This window comes from Lygodium microphyllum, chromosome 15 (assembly GCF_053477565.2).
Source record: "Lygodium microphyllum isolate KBCC chromosome 15, Lygodium_microphyllum_v1.1.10, whole genome shotgun sequence".
Lineage (NCBI taxonomy): Eukaryota > Viridiplantae > Streptophyta > Polypodiopsida > Schizaeales > Lygodiaceae > Lygodium > Lygodium microphyllum.
This window is the reverse complement of record NC_141149.1, coordinates 105,933,767-105,953,760: the sequence shown is the minus strand read 5'-3', so window position 1 is coordinate 105,953,760 and position 19,994 is coordinate 105,933,767. Positions and strand designations below refer to the sequence as shown.

Genomic DNA, 19,994 nt, shown 5'->3' with positions numbered 1-19,994 from the left:
ATGTGATCCATCATGAGAATTGGTTTATGGAACGTTAAAGGTATCTCTTTGGGCAGTAAGCACTATCGGTTGTGGAAAGTTGTGTTAGCCGGCAATTGGGATGTTCTTTGTGTGTGGAAAATAAACAACATGCTTTGGCAGGATCATCTTATGTATACAAGGATTATTCTCTCTTCTTTAATGGTCATGTTCCACATAAATATGGAGTAATGTTGGCTGTCAAATCTTCATTGCAACCATCTTTGATTTCACAAGCACATCGAGGCAGATTTATGATTTTGGAAATCCAATATGAGAGAGAGGTTTTATGGCTAGTGGGTATGTATGCTCCATCTACTACTCATGAACGTCGTCAGCTTTGGGATGACTTGCATTGCCTTGCTATGGCTCGTCAAGGCTTTGTAATGGGAGATTTTAATGCCTATACATCTCTGGATCAAACGACTTCACAACACTCGGTTATGGATGGTCCTAAGCGACATGCTTGGGATGCTCTTGCAACTGGGTCTTTGAAAGAGGACATGTGGTCTTGGACGCATCCCTCACACTCAAGATATACTTATCGTTCTCTTCAGCATCCAAACACATGGGCCAGACTGGATAGGATCTATATTTGTCAAAGTGAGTCTTTTCTCCCTGCAGTCATTGATATGTGGATAGAGCGACAACACATCTTGTCTAATCACTATCGTTTGATCTTGGAAATGACACACCGACTTGTCATGCCTACAAGGCTCTCCTGGCTCATTTGCCTCTTCGTTTCAATCAATCCTTTCTCTTGCAAAATCAGTTTCTGAAATGTATTCAGCAAATAATTGATTATTTTCGTTCTAGGGTCCTATCAGAAGGGAAGGAAGCAAGGGCTGTTTTTAGAGATAATGCGCGTATGTTATCCCAACAATATGGTTTTCAGCATGCTTCCATTTTACGCACTGAATTGCTGCATGCACAATCTTTGTCGGCCCATCTGTTGTCTCTGTGTCAGTGCGGGGATACCACTGATGACTTGCTTACATACATTGAATGGTTGAAAGGCCAAGTTCAATCTTTACAGGAAGAGGAATATGTTAAGTACAAATTGTTGTCCAGAGCGGAAGCTTTGCACGATAATAATTGTCAATCTCATCAATTCTTTGCTCGATTACATTAGAAATATGCCTAGGAAAATATTGTGTCTGAAGAATGAGCAAGGTGCTATGGTGACAAATCCTGCATCCATCATTCAGATGTGTGTAAATTTTTATAAATTATTGTTGGGCACTCAAGAGATTCTTTCTGACAATGTACACTCTGCTCGCAAATACATTTGTGATCTGGTTAGTAATTGGGTTCAGCTAGAATGGGTAGCCTTAATGGAGGCTGATATTTCAAAGGAAAAAGTGGAAGAGGTGCTGTCCCATTTGCCTAAAAGGAAAAGCCCTGGTTCGGATGGGATTCCTAATGAGTTGTTTTCAACTAATGTTGAGCAACTTAAGGATCCGTTGGCTTGCCTGTGTCAGCAAGTTTGAAATTCTGGTGTCATGCCTTTAGACTTGAAGACTGCAGTCATTTGGTTATTGCCTGAGGTTCCCTCTCCTACTTCTTTGAAGCAATGGAGACACATTTCTGTTATGGGCTCTTTACACAAAAAAGTCTCAAAAATCATTACCAACAGATTGCATAAAGTATTTCCGCATTTGGTTCATCTGCCAATACGGTTTCATTAAGGGTCGGAATATAATGCATAACATTTTGAATATTCAACTGGGGATTGACTTTGTAAAAGCTTCAGGCCAGCAGGTGGTCATGCTTCAGATTGATATTGAAAAGGCATTTGATCATGTAAGCTGGTCTTTTTTGAGGCAGCTAATGTTCACGAGGGCCACGTATGGTTTCTCTTATGGATACTATTGGACAGGGGACAGTGGCCCGTATTGCACTTAATGGAGGAATCACTGAAGAAATTACCTTATCTCGCTCTCTCCAGCAAGGCTGCCCTCTCAATCCCTTGTTATTTGCATTAGTCACTCACCCAATGCTTTCTTTGTTGGATAAGTTGGCCAATCAAGGTGAGATAGTTGGTTTGTCTCTTCCCATTGGAGCCCAACTTGTGGGTCAATATTTGGTAGATGATTCCTTTATGTTTCTTAAGGCTGATTGCTCAATGTTAATCGGGCAATGGTCCCGTGGAAACTTTTTGCTATGGCATCAGAACTTCATATTGATGCTCAGAAGTCCACATTGCTCTCTTGTACGGAAAATGATTTGCAGGCTTTGGATTGGAATGGTATTGTGATTCCTAAGGAAAATATAACCAGACACTTGGGTTATCCTATCGGTGTGGAGGTAGCTCCTTATGCCTTGTTGGATTGGATGACATCCTATATTCATAATCAGTTTATGTACTGGAAGTCTCAAGGCTGGCCTCTCCATACGAGACTTAAAGTTGCTCAATGCATTATGATCAGCATGATTTCGTTTTTCTTATCATTGCTTCCTTGGACTAAGAAGTCCCTATTGGAATTAGTTCAACCTATCTGATTCATGTTATGGAAGAAGAAAGAAAATCGCGAGGGTCAGGAGTGGATTTCATGGCAACACATGACTACTCCTAAAAGGATAGGGGAAGCAGCTCTTTTGGATGTTAATTTTCATATGGTTGCTTTGAGATTAGCTCTTCTGCAGGAGCTGTGTGTACAGACTCGTCCCTGGACAAATATAGCAAAAAAATTATAGAAAAGACTGGCATTTTCATGGTAGCACGGTTATTCATGCTTCTTGGTGGCATGTGCTTAACTCCACAAGATCTATTAAGATCTCCCAGTCTTTTCTCCTTTCCCATATGATCACATCTTGGCAGGCGATGTTACGTTTTGCGGTTTGGCGTCCCCTCGATTTTCGCAAGGAGGAGAATTCCCTTCTAAGTGAAGCACTGGCTTTCTCCAGGTTGTTGGATTGGCCTAATAAAGATCTGCAGAGAGACAAGTTTAACCAAATGGCTCGTTTGGGGTTACAGACAATCCAGGATGGTGTCATTCTTGGGCAGGCTTGTCTTTATTCCTTTGGGCGCCTGCATTGCAACTTTTGTCTCCCTGGCGTGATTGGATGTTTGTGATTCCTGATGATTTTGAGAAAAGGTCAACCAATCAAATATATCATCAGATGGAAGAGGCCAAGAGATGGGTCATGGATAAGGCAAATAAAGTATGGCATATTCGGGATAGTAAAAAGAAGTGACAGGACAGATTCATCCAACTTTGGAAATCTAAGGTTCCGTATCAAGAAAAAGTGTTTATGTGGAGGCTACTTATTGGGGCTCTTCCTACTGGGAATGTGCTGCGTGCTCATAAGATCTCTGCTAGGTGATGTATTTTCTATACTACATGTGATGAGACAGTGCTTCATCTTTTGTCTCCTGCCCTGTTGCAAGACAAATTTGGAGTTTTGTTTTTCATGTGTGGTCCTCGTTGACTCAACACCAAATATCAGCTCATTCGTAGATTATGGGGAAGATGACCTCCATGACCTCTTTAAGTTAAAATTTTTCTTGCCTTTTCTATTTCCTTAGATGGACAGCCTTGTGGCATATTTGGCGTACTCAGAATGCCTTCATTTTTTATTCAGTATCTGGCATTCATGGTCATGTGGTCCGAATTCGGGGTTTAGAGGTGTTGTGGCAAATCACCTCTATGGTGTCTACTGATCTGGTTCTTCCTGACATTGCTGCTCCTTGGCTGGATACTGTTCACTCCACAACAGTTATACTTTCACTGTGACATTTCTGTTTTAGAGTCTGTGTAGACTTTCCTTTAAGTCTATTATTTTCAATGCTGGCCTGATGGTATGATGTAAATATTTACTACTTAATTCAATTATCTTCATGAAAAGAGAGAGAGAGAGAGAGGAGTCAACTTCACGTTGAGAGGGAAACTCTTATTTGTGGACCAAGCTATAGTCCCCCCAGGTCACAACCATGGTCTCTACTAGAGATGACATACATCATTGCCTAGTCACTAGTGTTTCTATTTTATGATGATCAAATAGGGGGATATTATTTTGTATCTCCCTATTTATCATTCCTTTTATTGATTTCATGTGTTACAGTTTATTATGAGTAAGTGTGTGTGCATCTCTCTTTTAATTTATGGATGGTATCAGAGCAAGAGTTTTCATACAGCTGTTCTCTTTGTATCTCGCTCATGTAACATTGCAATAAACCAGAAGCAAATCATGGCAAAAGTTTGCAAGAATTTTATCTTACCGTCTGGTTTTTTATACTAAGCAACTTCAGATGCTCAAACGAGTGTGAAAAGTACTACCTACTTTGCTTCGTGGCACCCATGCCTTGAAATACCTTGCAGTTGCTATTTGAAATAGGATAAGAACACGCCCACTTTTAAAACTATGATTTAGAACTGTGATTTTCAACACAAAATTTCACATATGGAAGCAAATGTAGATGATAGCATATTCAGATCACAGAAAGGACAATTTTTCTACCAATGGTCTAATAAAGGGAGACTACACATCTAACGTCATTGTTCTCAAACAAAGAAGTACGCATTATTAGTACCAGTATGTTAATCTAAGTTCTTCAATGAGTCACATTTACACACTCTGTGAGTTCACAATTGCAAATAAAGTACCAGCAGTCATTGGCATTGTGTCAGTATTCTTACCATAATACAGACCGCAAAAGAGAAGCTGACTGCTTTGATTATATTATTGGTGATCTCTTCAATGCATGCCATCTGGAATCTTCCACTTGTATCTGGCTGACCATTCCAAAACTTATCTTGGGTGTACCTCAGAAGGCAGACTGAAGAGCTTATTATCAAATCAATAGGTAAAATCAGATCTCTCTCAACTACATGCATCCCAATTTTCTCTAGAGCAATTATCTTTTGATATGAATTTCTCTCAGCAGTTAGTAATAGCCCATTCGAGTGGTTGATGTTAACCACAATATTCATGTCACATTGTCGATACAAATGAGAGAGCTGGCCAGGCAGGTTTTTATTTTGCAGTTCCAACCTTTGTCTGGCTGAAACATCTGTTTCCATACTCTCTCTAAGTTGGATTGTTTCATCTTCATCAAGCTTATTTTCAGTCTGTTTAGTCCTTACACAAGGTAGTTGGTTCATTGGCAGCATCAAATCACATATTTCTTGGCCTTTTCTTGTGCTCTGATGAACACTGCAAGTAGTATTTTCTTGAGGAAGATTGTCCTGTTCATAATCGCGATCCACATTAGAAGTTTCTTCAGTCTTAGACAACTAATGCATTACTACTGAAAAAGAGAAGGAAATAGGAGTATAGAATCAAGATGTTAAGAAACAATATTTCCAATGTAAACTCAACAACCACTTTTTATTTGTTTTTTAAGTACACACAGAATATTGGCTGCTTGCAACCTTGGCAGCAAAAGGCCAAACCCCACGAACAAACTAACTACATACGAGTCTCATAATCCAATTACAGGTCTAAAGGGAATGTATAAGACACAAAGACAATGCCAAGAAACATATTCCTTTAATTTACTTTGTGGAGGGAGCACGGGGAAGAGTCAGAGATCAGCATGCTTAATACTAGGATCAATTCTAAGAATAATAATTAATACTGACCAAGCTTCCAATTTTTCCTTCATGTGATGGAAAGAGCCAAAAATACCCAAGTCCATCCTCCTACAGGGAAAACTGTCCATCTGAATTGGAAAAGACTTAACTTGATTAAGATCTTCTTTGACAATGGGGCATAAGCAAATTTTCTCTCTTCACACATGGCAACTAGGCATTAGAGAGGGTGAGATGGGACCCGTGGAAGAGATTGGTATGGCGTGCAAGGGGCAGGCAGTGCCCATCACACCTCTTATTAGGAAGCTTCATTTGCACATTCAAGGTTATGTGGATAGGAAAGAGTTCTTCATTGCACCACTTGAGAGTTGTGATGTATTGCTGTTGGAAAATGACAGCCAGCTATGGAGGAGAGAAAAGAGAGACAATGAGAGTGTGCTGAAGCAAAAGAGTAGATTGTACTTGCTAAAGTGAAACAATGAGAATGAAAGATACACGATAGGTCTAAGATAGACCTAGTTCTAACTCAACTAGAGTTAACTAACTTTAACTCCAACTCTAAGAGTGGTGACGCAACTTATAACTTTAGTTGTGTTCACACTAAGAACTGAAAAAAAACTAAAGTCTAAAACATTAGGCATTGCCCATAGAATTGGCAAATTCTAACACCCGCTTGCAATACCAATGTGGTAAAGTACAAGAATGATCAATCACCAAATGGTAGCAAGTTTAAGGACTTGTGAAAAGCCTCAAACTTCTCACAAGACAATGCCTTGGTGAAAATGTCTACAACATTTTTCTATGTAGGAACATACATCAAGCCAATCTCTCCTACATACCATCTCTCTCTGACATAATGGTAATGCACCTCAATATGTTTCATGCAAGCATGAAACATAAGATTTCGTGCCACTGCAATAGCACTCTAACTGTCAAAAAGAAAAGGTGTACGACCCTCCAATGGTAAATGTAGATCAACCAACAATCTACACAACCATACGCATTCCACTATTGCCGTAAAGGTTGCCCAATACTCAGCCTCACAGGACGAGGTAGCCACTGTAGGCTATTTATTGCTTAGCATGAAATGCATGAACGGCCCAAAAAGAAATAGTATCCACTAGTAAATTGCCTAGTGTCTACATCACTAGCCCAATCTAAATCACTGTAAGCCTATAATTGCAAGTCTCCCCCTTGGGAAGTAATAATGCATGTGACTGAGTACCTTGCAAGTATCTAAAGGTCCACTTAATAGCTTACCAATGTATAGTCTGCCGTGGGCTATGCATATACCTACTCACCAGAGATATTGCATACTGAATGTAAGGGCATGTGTTGCAAAGATAAATAAGACAGCCAACAACCTGGCTGTAAGTTGCAACATCAAACATCTCTTCACCATCATGCATAGATGGCTTTCAACCTGGCTCTTTAGGAGTGCACATAGATTTGCAATCTTGCATATTAAACCTATGTAACAGCTTATCCACATACTGTGATTGTGGCATGATGATACCATGTTGATCTTGGGTTTGCATGTTTTAATTCAGCCTTGAAATCTGCAATTTTTGCTTCTGGAGGTCCAACGAGTAGCATGTCATCTACATAAAGAATGATAATCAGCAAGTCTCCCCCCCCCCCCCCTCCCCCTTCAATCTTAGTGTATAGAGTGGGAGCAGTTTGACTATTTTCTAACCCTTACCATAAAGAGCTTAGTTTAGCTTGCATACCATGTGCTCTTTTGTCCTTGACCACAAACCCTAGAGGTTGTGACACATAAACATCCTCGTACAAATCCCCATTCAAGAATGTTATCTTAATGTCCAACTAATGTACCTTTCAACCATAATTTGCAGCCATACCAACTACACATCTCATTGTACTCATATAGGATGTAGGAGCAAAAATCTCTTCATAATCTATGTCCTTCTTCTGTGCATAGCCTTTTGCTACCAACCATGCTTTGTACATGTTAATGGAACCATCAACCTTGCGTTTGAGTTTTAAAACCCATTTTGTGCCAATGGCCTTCTTGCCAAGTAGTAAATCCACAATATCCCACGTAGAGTTAGTGACAATATAGTCTAACTCATCCTGCATGGTCTACATCCAACGTACATCTTGCTAAGCTTTGTCCAAGGAAGTAGGCTCATCATCATCCAACAGTGAGCTCATAAATACATGCTCATCCCAATCATCTACTTCTATAAAATCGGTCAAATGGGTTCCCCCTACATCATGTGCTGCATGTCTAGCAGCCCTTCTAGTGCGCTGAGCTAAAGGAGCATCCATTTTACTCTCCTGGAGAGTTTGTAACAACCATCTCGGGACTGTTGCATTTACTGCAGCCCTTTCATGATGTACTGCATCTTCCACTGCATGTGGCAAACCATCATCAATACGCTACTATTTAGGCGCATATGGTGCAGCAACAACTTGTTGTATTGTGTCTGTTGCACGGACTCCAAAGAAAGTGGCAAGAGACCCTTAAAGACATCACCAAAGTCATGGGTGGCTAGCATTTGAAACTGATAGTGTAAAAATAAACATGCAGCATTTTCAATGAATATGACATCCCTACTGACAAAAACTTTCTTTGTGCATGGGTCATACAAGTGAAAGTCCTTGCTTTCCGAACTATAGCCAATAAATATGCATTTTGCAGCCTTATCATCAAGCTTCCCACGAAGCTCTTACGGAACATGTGCATAGGCTATTCGACAAACACCTGAAAGTAATTAACCTTGGGTTTCTTGCCATGCCAAGCTTCAAACGGGGCAATCGTCTTTAGTGCCTTAGCGAGTGCAAGATTCAACACATGATTTGCACACTGAAAACTTTCTAACCAGAATTTATGAGGCAACCCCTTGCTTTTGAGCATACAACGAGTCATCTCCATAAGAGTATGATTCTTCCTTTCAACAATACCATTCTGCTAAGGAGTCATTCTAACAATGGCTAGATGTGTAATGCCATGATCAAGCAAATATGTCTCAAAAGCACGAGACATGTACTCCCCCCCTCTATCCGTGAGAAGTGTCTACACTTTCAAACCAATTTCAATCTCAAGCTTTGCAACAAGATGTTTAAAATGCATAAACACATCAGATTTTGCTTTTAGCCCATACACCCATATATACCAAGAGTAGTCATCAATATATGTAACAAAGTAAAGATGACCTCCAAGTACACGTGTCCTCATGGGACCCCAAATATCAAAGTGAATAAGCTGCAATTTCCAGACAGCACGCACTACACCATCCTTTTTTAAGGCAAAACTGTGCAGCTTGCCCAAAACACATCCCTCACATACATGAGGAGATGGAGTTTCCACTAGAGGCAATGCATCTATCATATGACACCTCTAAAGGATCATCAAACTCCCAAAACACATATGTCAACACATATGTCCATAGCGAGCATGCCATAGCTCCACATTCTGCATAGCGGGCGATAGCGTAGTGTCTGCTAGAGCATGATGAGGCTATGCATCATAGGTATCCAGCAAAAACAAACCCTTATACACGGTCCCAGACAGCCTGGGTACATAATCCATCTCCTTGTCTCTAACAATGCATTTGCCATCCTCAAAGATGACTTGAAAGCCATGCTCGTTAAAAGCAAAGATAGACAATAAGTTGTTTATAATGCCAGACATAAATAAGACATCTAGAAGCATGAAGTCAAAACCATCTACAGCAATAATAGTGACTATCCCAATGCCACGAACATCATAACTACTGCTATTCGCACATGTAACACGCTTCCCAGTATGGGCTGAATGCAAAGACGAAAGCAAACACATCCTACAAGTGATGTGCTTGGAAGCTCCACTGTCAAAATACCATGTTTGATGTGTTTCAATAGCATTAAATGCTGAATCAGCCATTGAAGAATCATAAATGCAAGTCAGAAATGCATAGTCCACCACCACAAAGTTGGTTGAAACATCACCATCAGTAGATTTGCTAGCTGATGTCTCTAAACCGGAGCTCTTTTTCTTCTGTTTGGCTAATCTCTTATGGCATTCATCAATATAGTGACTTGGATTCTTCCAATAATGAGATTTCCCCTTCTTTTTAGACTTTTCTATGTCCTGGACAGCATTATTTGATGGCTGTCCAACATCACTCTTTTGTTGTTTTTTTGCATTTTGCTTGACTTTTCCTTTGCCTTTGAACTTGTAAAGCATAGCCACATCTCCTGAACGCAATGCAACATTCTTCCGAGTTTGTTCCTCTTGCAACAAGAGGCCTTCCAACTCCACAAATATAAGGGACTTCTGCCTCCCCCCCCCCCCCCTTAAAGACAACATCATAGAGGTGTGGAAACCAAGATACGACTCTGGAAGAGAGTTCAGTGTATTGTTTACCAATTCAGCATCCTAAATGATTTCATCCACATTGAGAAACTGATTGCGCAAATTTTGTATGTGAGTAAGATAATCTATCATGCTATCTGTCAGAGTGAAGCAATGCCAAAGCGATTGGCCAACACAAGAGTGAACAGAGAGAGAAGAGAGAGAAAGAGTGAAACGCAGAAAATCTGCAATGAAAAATATTGTATAAGGATGCAGAATATACTCGGCTGCAGAAAGAATGTTTGCATATGTCTCCACCTCGAAGATCTCAGTCTCCATCAGCCTCGAAGGCAATCTCCACGGTCTAAAACCTAAAAATTGGGAGCACAACTAAGGGAGATTGCAAAAACCAAGGCCAATAAATAGGCCAGCAAAAAATGCCAAAAAATAGCAGGCTCGTCAACAAACTGACCCTGACATGGTACAAGATCTCAATATGCTTCATCCGAGCATGAAACACAAGATTCCTGGTGTTGGGTTTGACTCACGCCTACGCTTAAAGAGGAGTGTCAGTGATCTTCAGTAGGACAGTGGGATACTTTTTACTCTTCGTACAAGAGGTTTTCTCCCCCAGATTTATTCCCTTTATTTTATCTGCCTATATTACACAGTTTTGGGCACTTATCGTGTTTCACACACTTCGGGTGTAAACACCCTTTTACAAACCTAAGGTTTAAGGGTTGTACTTTGTACTTGCACCTTACACTTTAGATTATTGTATTGGGTGTCGTGCTCTCACACTCTACATTGTCTACTCCACTCTGAGCTGAGCTTCGATCTCTTCCTATTCTCACATTTGCTATCAAAGCTTCAACCTCAGCTCACCTAACCCTAGAACCATCGTCTCTAGCTTCTTTGCTGTTATCAACAACTCCACCATCTTTAGCAGAGCTACTAGCCCGTTTGCCCCGCCAGGCAACACAATATCAACCCGTGTCCATTTCGTGCAGGCGGCGCCAATCAGAGCGCCGCCCTCTATCAAGCATCGCCAAAACCACCAACTGCGACTCCACAATGCCAGCAGCGCCACCCATCGACCTTCAGTGTCGCCTCCAAGTAGGCCTAATGCTTGCACCAAACAAAACCGTCGCATGCGCAGCCTTATCAACTGCCTGGCCATGTCCCTATGACCTACGACCTATACGCCTGCGACGCCCAGTCCGCCAATCGCCGTGTCATGAGGACATGTATTTTTGAAACCTCACTTACATGGGGATTAATTTTTAATCACATGGTTAAATAAATATTGCACATGTGAAGTGTAACTAGGTTTAGGGTAAATTTATGAGCCCAAGACCCAAGGAAATCACCATATGTCAAAGGTAAAAGTTGCTATAAGTTATGCCGCACAAGTACTTGGTGGTAACTGGTGCCAATTGTTGCCCTAGGTCATTCATTCGACCATAAGTGTCAGTTGATGACACTAAAGAAGTGGCGTTTAATGGTACCGAACGCCAATCTGATGGTCAAAGATAACGCAAAGACATTCGAGAATGGAAGTTGCCTAGCCAATTTAATTATTGCCTTGTCAGATTATATTTTAGGACACAGAGATAATTATTAGATTAATTTTCAATATCTAAAGACTGAAAATTAATATTTAATTATTGATAATACTAAAAAAACCATTTGGAAAGACTGCCACTTGTCAAAAATGCCCATACAAGACTGAAAAACGTCTTTAGAGGTTGAAGAGAGGCATTTTTAGTATATTCAACCTGCAAGAGAGAGGGAGAAGATGCTGCTAGTCTAATTTGCAGCCATTCGAGGACCTTCTAAAGTAGCCAGGGGCAGGAAAGGACCAATCAACAGTAGGTGACAGCATCTACAGGTTGTTGAGAAAGGGCAACAGCAGTATATGATCGATTTTCTTCAGTTCTTTGCATCTACAAGCTGTTGAGATAAGGCAGCAACAGTAAATGACAAATTTTATTCAATTATTCGCGAAGAAAGTCTGAATTTTCTCTCTCCTCAGCATTCTCTCTCATCACCCAACCTTTCTACAGCCTTGCATCAAAGATTGGAGCATTGAGATCACCAAAGGCTGAGAAATTTCAGATTTCTCTGCTGTAAACCCTAATCTGCAACAGAAATTAGGGTTTAGTAATAGCCTCGAGAAGCGTACCAAAAATTGGAAGCTCTAAGACTTGCATTCAACAAGGCTGAAGTTGTTTTTAGCCTTTTCAAGTGGAGGGACCAACAAATAATTGAAATTGTGGCATTTTTTGTCTCCATCAAAGCTGATGAAGGCCAATTGATTGCCCAAATCAAGGAGCAAATCAAATTAAAGACTTGCTGATCATTTTGAACAGCAAGGCAAGTTGGAATACCGAAAGGGATTGGGAGAATCCCATTGTACTTCAACTTCTTCTTCAATTAAGTTAAATAAATACCAAAAGGGGCACCAGTTTTGGGACCAACAGGGTTTCCAATGTCCAAGATTATATGGTAAAGTGTACTTTTCAGTTTTGTGAATTTGTTAATTACTATAAAATAGTGCTTAATCAGGTTATTTTACCACCCTATGCGAGGAGAAAGGCCGGTTACATGGTTCCATTGCCGAGATACCACTCAATCCCTTGATTTGGTGGGCCCAAGGCACCTAATTGCAAGCCAAAGCTTTGTGCTAGTGCTGGTTTTTACTCTCAGCTAAGAAAATTACAGCAATATGTCTTCTACAATGAGATAGACTCAAGCAATGATGATGCCTCTCAATATGAACGTTCACATGGAAATGAAGGAAACGCAATGTCCGACCTTGGACAAGGCTCATACCATGGACAGCAAGCTGAAAATGTTGTTGGGTAAGACGCACGGCCTTCCAAGCATAAGGAGGCTGATGACCAACAAAGTCAAGAGGCATTTGATCACCAATTCAAGAATCAGATGAGAAGAACAGCAAATCTCTTTGCTGAATTGGCAAAGGATCCTCAATTTACCCAATTTCTGAATGCTCCAAAGAAAGACAACAAAGGCAAGAAGAAGAAAACGTCTTCTACATCCTTCGGGATAGCAAGATGCACCGAAGATTATGTCAAACTCTTCATTTGAAGCTCCCAAAGATTCTAATGAAATAAAACAGTTGGTACCTACAGGGCAAGCAAAACAAATGCAAGGCCATCACGGAAGTGTCAATCCAATGGATTTCGGACAGTTGGGCATGCATGCTATGATGGGACAGCAGAATGCAAATGCAAGGCCATCACGGAAGCGCCAATCCAATGGATTTTGGACAGTTGGGCATGCATGCTATGATAGGGCAACCAAGATATTCTAGTGGAAGTACGACTTTTCATGCTATGGTTGGACAAGGACCACATACGGGAATGTATGGCACAAATCCCCATGGTATGCAAGGCCCAATGTATTCGGGTATGGCTGGAAATATGCAAAATCCTATGTATGGCAACATTGGCTTGATTCCTGGGACACAAAGTAGCATGTTTCGTAATGCATCTGTACCCCCGAATGATTATGGGGCTCAAGAAATGAATGTTGGTTATGCAAATGCTCCGTTTGGAGTTGGTTTTGATGTAAATTCAGCAAATGCACCCTTTTTGCAGTAGCCAGTGTATGACAACTTGACACCCAAAGGGGCAGCAAAAGACTATGATAAGGGTGGAAAAGCAATGAAGTTTGAGACCTTCAACAGTGTACACAATAGGCTGAAAGCTTTGACTTTCATTCAGCAGTTTGATACAGCCTATTCAAGGGGGAACTTCACGGAGTCCTCAAAGATTTGAAAGGCAACCACTTTCTTGAAAGGGAATGCACTACAGTGGTGGTCCACTCTTTTGATGCAAGGTAGAGCACCGTCAACGTGGATACAATTCAAGTAAATGTTTGCATCGAATTGGTTGACAAGTACCTTTGAGGTGAACATCATGACAGCTTGGAATAAGTTAGATGCTAAGGACTATAAGAATTTGGAGCAATATAATAAGAAGTTTTGGGATGCATTGCTGCCTATTACTTCTTATCACCCCGTACCCCTTCATGTGCAAGTGAAAAAATATGTTTGTCGGCCGCCCAAAGGAATCAAGAATTTTTGCATTAAATCCACCGTGTGTAGCATGTCTCAGCTTATAGAAACTGCTGCTACAGCCAATATGCTTTGCTGCGTCGGAAGGATTCAGGCTTCCTAGAGAGTGGAGAGAAGCCGAATACAAAGTTGTTTAAGGCTCAAAAAAGGGGCACATCTGAAAATCAGCTTCAAAAGAGACCAAAACAACAAAGAAAGGGCTCGAAAACATCGGCATAACAACGTAAGGAATTGATGGCTACAAATAAATGTTTTATTTGTGAGCAGGAGGGTCACATTGCAAGGGATTGCCCCAATAGGTAGCAAGCTGGAAAATCTTAAAATCAAGGAGATTCTAAAAGAAAGAAACCCAAAACATCAATGGGATTGGTGCCCAATGTTGTTAGTGATCAGCCCAATGATAATGCTACTGAGTTGTGCAAAGCATGGGGCAAAATTAAGGAATAACATGCATTGATTTTCTTTGATAATGGTGCACGAGCCAACTTCATCTCTGTTGACATGGCTGCCCATCTAGGCATCAGAGAGGATGAGATGGAACCCATAATGCAAGCTGAGTTTGATTCCATCATAAAGAATCAAACATGGGGTTTAGTATCTTTGCCTATTGGGAAGAAACATTGAAACAAAATGGGTCTATAGGCTCAAAAGGAATGCAAATGGATCCATTGACAAATACAAAGCCAAGCTTGTGGCCAAGGGCTATGCACAGAAGAAAGGCATTGACTATGAGGAGACATTTTCTCCTACCTCTCGCATAACTACCATTAGATCTATGGTTGCTTTGGCTGCCCATTATGGATGGACTATGCATCAACTAGATATAAACACTGCATTTTTACAAGGGGAACTTCAAGAAGAAGTGTATGTACAGTAGCTCATCGGTTCTACAGTTGAGGGATTCGAACACTTGGTCTGTAAGCTGAAAAAGGCTCTATATAGCTTGAAACAAGCTCCTCAAGCTTGGTATGCAAAGATTGATGCCTTTTTACTGAGCCAAGGGTTCATAAACAGCTCATCAAAGTCTACCCTTTACGTATGTAAAGAGGGATCATCCTTGCTTGTCATTTGTCTATATATGTTGATGATCTTTTGCTTATAGGGACACATACTGATCAGATTTTAGCATTCAAACAAAATTTACAGCAAACTTTTGAGATGTCAAATTTGGGGCCTTTGCACTATTACTTGGGCATTCAATTCATTCATGATGCTAGAGGTATTGAATTGTCACAGTCGAGATACATTGGTAAACTTCTTAATAGGTTTGGCTTACACGATTGCAAGCCAGTCTGTACCCCAATGGAACCTGGACTGAAGTTGTCATTGCATGATGACAATGACTTATTTGATATCCACACATATGCTCCAGCAGTTGGATGCCTTACCTACCTATGCAACACTAGGCCAGACATACAGTTTGCAGTTTCAGCCCTGAGCAGATATATGCATCAGCCACGCATGTCGCATTGGCAAGCTGTTAAGCATGTTTTCCGTTACTTGCAAGGTACTAGGACTCTTGGATTGCTTTATGCCAAGGGAGAACCACTGCACTTACATGCTTATAGTGATTCTAATTGGGCTAGTGATTATGATTCTCGTTACTCCACTAGTAGCAATTGTTTCTTTCTTGGCTTATCTTGTATCTCTTGGCTTAGCAAGAAACAATCCACTGTTGCCACATCGTCATGTGAAGCTGAATACAAGGCAGCTTTCACTACCACAGTTGAATGTGTATGGCTTAGACGCTTGCTAGCTGATCTGGATGTATTTGTCATAGATCCTACTCCTTTATTTACTAACAGTCAGAGTGCCATTGCAGTGGCACGGAACCCAGTGTTTCATGCACACACGAAGCACATTGAGATTCATTATCACTTTGTCGAAGAGAGGCTACATGCAAGAGATATCAGCCTTGTCTACTATCCTACCACCAATAATGTGGTAGACATCTTCACCAAAGCTCTTCCTCGTGACAAATTTGAAGCATTTCGCAATGCTTTAAATTTGATTTCCTTTAGTGGATAACCCTTGTATTTTGATAGTCAAGAGACATTGGTAAACTTCTTGAGAAGTTTGTCTTACAAGATTGCAAGCCAATTTATACACCAATGGAACCTCGACTTAAACTGTCATTACATGATGACAGTGATTTGTTTGATATACACACATATGCTCCAGTAGTTGGATGTCTTATTTACTTATGCAACACTAGGCCGGACATATAGTTTGCAGTTTCAACCCTGAGCAGATATATGCATCAGCCACGCATGTCACATTGGCAAGCTGTTAAGCGTGTCTTCCGTTACTTGCAGGGTACTAGATCTCTTGGATTGTTTTATGCCAAGGGGGGATCACTGCAGTTACATGCTTACAGTGATTGTGATTGGGTTGGTGATTATGATTCACGTCACTCCACTAGTGGCCATTGTTTCTTTTTTGGCTCGTCTTACATATCTTGGCTTAGCAAGAAACAGTCTAGTGTTGCCACATCGTCATGTGAAGCTGAATACAAGGCAGCTTTCACTACCACAATTGAATGCGTATGGATTAGACGCTTGCTTGTTGATCTGGATGTATCTGTTACGGAGCCTACTCCTTTGTTCACTGACAGTCAGAGTGCCATTGCATTGGCACGGAACCCAGTGTTTCATGCACGCACGAAACACATTGAGATACATTATCACTTTGTCAAACAGAGGCTACATGCAAGTGATATCAACCTTGTCTATTGTTCTACCACCAGTAATGTGGCAGACATCTTCACCAAAGCTCTTCTTCGTGAAAAATTTGAAGCATTTCGCCATGCTTTAAATTTGATCTCCTTTGATGGTAGATGATCCTTGTACTCTTGATCACTCTTCGCTCCAGGGGGATTTGTTAGGTATTTCACTCACGCCTCACTTACGTCTATGCTCACATAGGAGTGTCGGTGATCAGTAGGACACTGGGGCAGTTTTTACTCTCGGTAGGAGAGGTGTTTTCCCCCAAACTTATGATATTATTTCATATGTGCTTATGACACACACTTACGAGCACTTACCGTGTTCGGGTGTAAACACCTCCCTACAACCCTAAGGTTTAAGGGATGTACCTTGTACTTTCAATTAACACTCTTTTCAGTCTATCGTATTGGGTGTCGTACTTCACTCTCTACTGTCTACTGGTTTTCTGTGCTGAGCTTCGATCCTGTCCTCCCTCACAAGTAGAGTGCTCCTACTGAGATGCACCTTGTAAAGGAATATGAGAAAAAGAAGAGTTGAGCCTCGATGAATGATCCCTAGAAGAAAGGTTAGTAGATGAAGTGTTGTCCTCCAGATCAAGATCATAGTGTCTTAACAAAGCTGCCATTGAAAGACTAACATGAGAGAACATCAAAGAATCCCAAGATGGAGTGGTCTAAGCCATTGGGAATCAGCACGTGACGTATAGTGTAATCAAGAACAAAGCAATCCACGATAGCCTCATGTAACTCATTAGAAGAGCGCCAACTTTGATACCATGTGGAAAAATGCTAGGGCTTGCAAAAGAAAACATTGAGCATACGACCGTGACTAAAACACAGAGAACTCGAACACAAACCCAAAAATGATACAAAATGCAAAACACAAAACACAAACAGAGAAAAACAAGAGCTCTAAAGTGAATGAATGAATGTTGTAAATGAAGGAAAGAGTGTACAAGATGCTCAAATGGAGAGCTGCCCAACCACGGATGGCTCTCCTAAGAGTGGGCTGAGGGAGGTGTTGATGTTTATTGTCCCCTGGAGACGGATCCCAAGTTCTCTGACCACCAATCAAAGTAGAGACTAATTAAGAAAAGTGTTCAAAACGCAACAATGACCTGCTATAGATGATGTTGACATCAGCAAGCTAGAGCAAAACACACTTTGTAGGAGTAGCCAAGCCAAGGGGTGATAGCTAGAGATGACCACAGCAGTAGGCTGAATGAGGGACCGAATGAATGGAGGTTGGGAAGAACTAGGGTAACCTGCAAAACAAGGGATCAATTGAATTGCCACACAACATCCTATTTATAGATGTGGATCCTCCCAAAAATTAGGGTTTTGGCTTACAGGATATAGAAACTTTGGTGACCTCTGAGTTTAGGGGCTGTTTTAATGAGTCAATGAAGCTTCAATGTGTAGTGCATCCGTTTTAGCTAAACAGCATGCTTGGTACAAGTCGGCTAGATTTAGCATGTGGTGCAACATATCAATCTATTATGGGCAGGTTGGCAGAAGGTTGGCCCAATTGGGCTGCAGTTAGCCAGATCTGGGTTGGGTAACTCCACTGATATAGGCTGCTGCCCATTGTGCCTCTCTCCATTACCTTGATAAGCCCTCTTCTTTCTCGTCTTCATCTCCTCATCATTGCCCACATTCTCCTCTCATTGCTTGGCACTTCGAGGCCCTCATCAATGTGCCCAGTCCACATGTTCAAGGGTTGTTTGTATTCAGCTGTCTTCATTCAGATCAGAGTTTTGTTGCTTCAGTTCTCTCTGCATTCACCCCTCTCTTTGACTCCTTTCTATGTGTGTCTGTCGTGTTCTTGATTTCATACTGCAGACTCACATTGGACTCCAACCTCCTCTTTAGCAAATGAAATTACTAATGAGGCATTTCACTCGGCCAATACATGACCTTGAGAAGGCCCAACAGGAGTTGATATACCACATTTCCCACACAACATCCAAGTCATCTCACTGAGGTTCCACAAGGAACCCAAGTGAAGTCTTCATGGGTCTCCAATTCAGCTGCCTAGGGTCACATACCCAAACCCCCCAAGATTTATCCCAATTAATGAGAATACAAAACACAACGAGTTGCATTTTGCAACAAATCAGCATGTGACATGTCTTTCGATTTACACTTTATAGCAATCTATCAATTGAGAGCTGTCATTTTCCTTTGTGGCTGTGAATACCTGCCATGCATGCAAGCACCATCATTGGCTTGGAGATTACTCTGACCATGAGAAGGTCATGCATGGACACAACAAGTCTGTAGACCGTGTTGGTGAGAGCACCATTCTAGTGGATTCATGAGATGGTTTTTGCATATGTATTCACAATGTTCTCTATGCTGCCATGAATTTTCTTCCAATTCATCAACTTATCCATGCAGTGGAAGGACTCAACTCCCAGAATTTCCATTAAAGCTTAATTTTTTTGTTTCCCCTTTTCCCATTTTGTTAAAAAATAGCAAAGTTTTCCCATTTCTTTTGATAGCTGTACAAAAATTTACTAGTTTCAGCCAAATTAAAAAATAGAAATTAAATATTAAAAATTAAAAAAAAAACAGTTATTTGAGCATGGAAGAGCATTGATACACATCCACTTCATTTGGTACACATGAAGCTTTGTGGCCCTATAAGTACTCCCTCTCCCCATGCTTCTTTTTATTTTTTCTTGTTGGTTTACGCTTACTCTCAAAAGTGTTCAGTTTACTTTCTTTCCATAAGTCAAGTTTCTCCAAGTTTACTAAGTGGTTAACCTCAATCCAGAGAAGTTAGGCAAACAAGTTGAGAGGAATTGTAATAACAATGAGATTTACAGCGGTTAGCAGCAATCAAGATTAAGTTACACAGACAAATCAAAAGGAATCGTACCGGTAACGACAATAATTTTGTCAGCCACCAATTTCAAACTTATGTAGAGACAAAGGTATCAAACATCAATTCTTTAGGGTCTCACAACCCTTAGTAAATGGGGTGGTTGGGTGGAAGAGAGTCAAACAGCATATCCCCATTGGCTATAGCACTCCTTCCAAGGCCTAGAAGCTTTTGGGATTGGAGATATGTTTCATTGTCATTAACCGTGACTTATCTTTAATAAGCACCCTTTAGATGGGGACTGATCTCCACTTACACTTTCTTGTCCTCACAAGACAAGATATCCATCTATCTATTCATAAGATAGCCCTTCCCTCTCCTCCCCACTAGTATGACCACCCACTGCCTAGCCCTCCCACCCCATTCCTCGTCCATCCACCTTCGATCCAGCCACTCCCCCAGACTTCCTCCATCTTGGCTAACCATTT

At 41.0% G+C, this 19,994-nt stretch overlaps 2 protein-coding genes across 9 annotated transcripts in view; one reads left to right on the top strand and one right to left on the bottom strand.

Moving 5' to 3' along the window:
• LOC148024862 (uncharacterized) overlaps window positions 1-19,994 on the top strand; it is a 189,800-nt gene that overhangs the window by 49,573 nt on the left and 120,233 nt on the right. Inside the window, exon 2 of one of the 8 annotated variants that reach the window (XR_015693368.1) lies at window positions 4,791-4,825. The exons of the other annotated variants lie outside the window; for them this stretch is intronic. The gene's annotated coding sequence lies outside the window, so the exon portion shown is untranslated. The remainder of the gene's footprint in view (window positions 1-4,790; window positions 4,826-19,994) is intronic. 8 annotated transcript variants of the gene reach the window in all.
• The window catches only part of SHOC1 (shortage in chiasmata 1), a 184,889-nt gene that overhangs the window by 46,021 nt on the left and 118,874 nt on the right, over window positions 1-19,994 (bottom strand). The window contains exon 5 of the mRNA XM_087694536.1: window positions 4,659-5,207. Within this exon, the coding sequence (XP_087550662.1) occupies window positions 4,659-5,207 (549 nt within the window). The remainder of the gene's footprint in view (window positions 1-4,658; window positions 5,208-19,994) is intronic.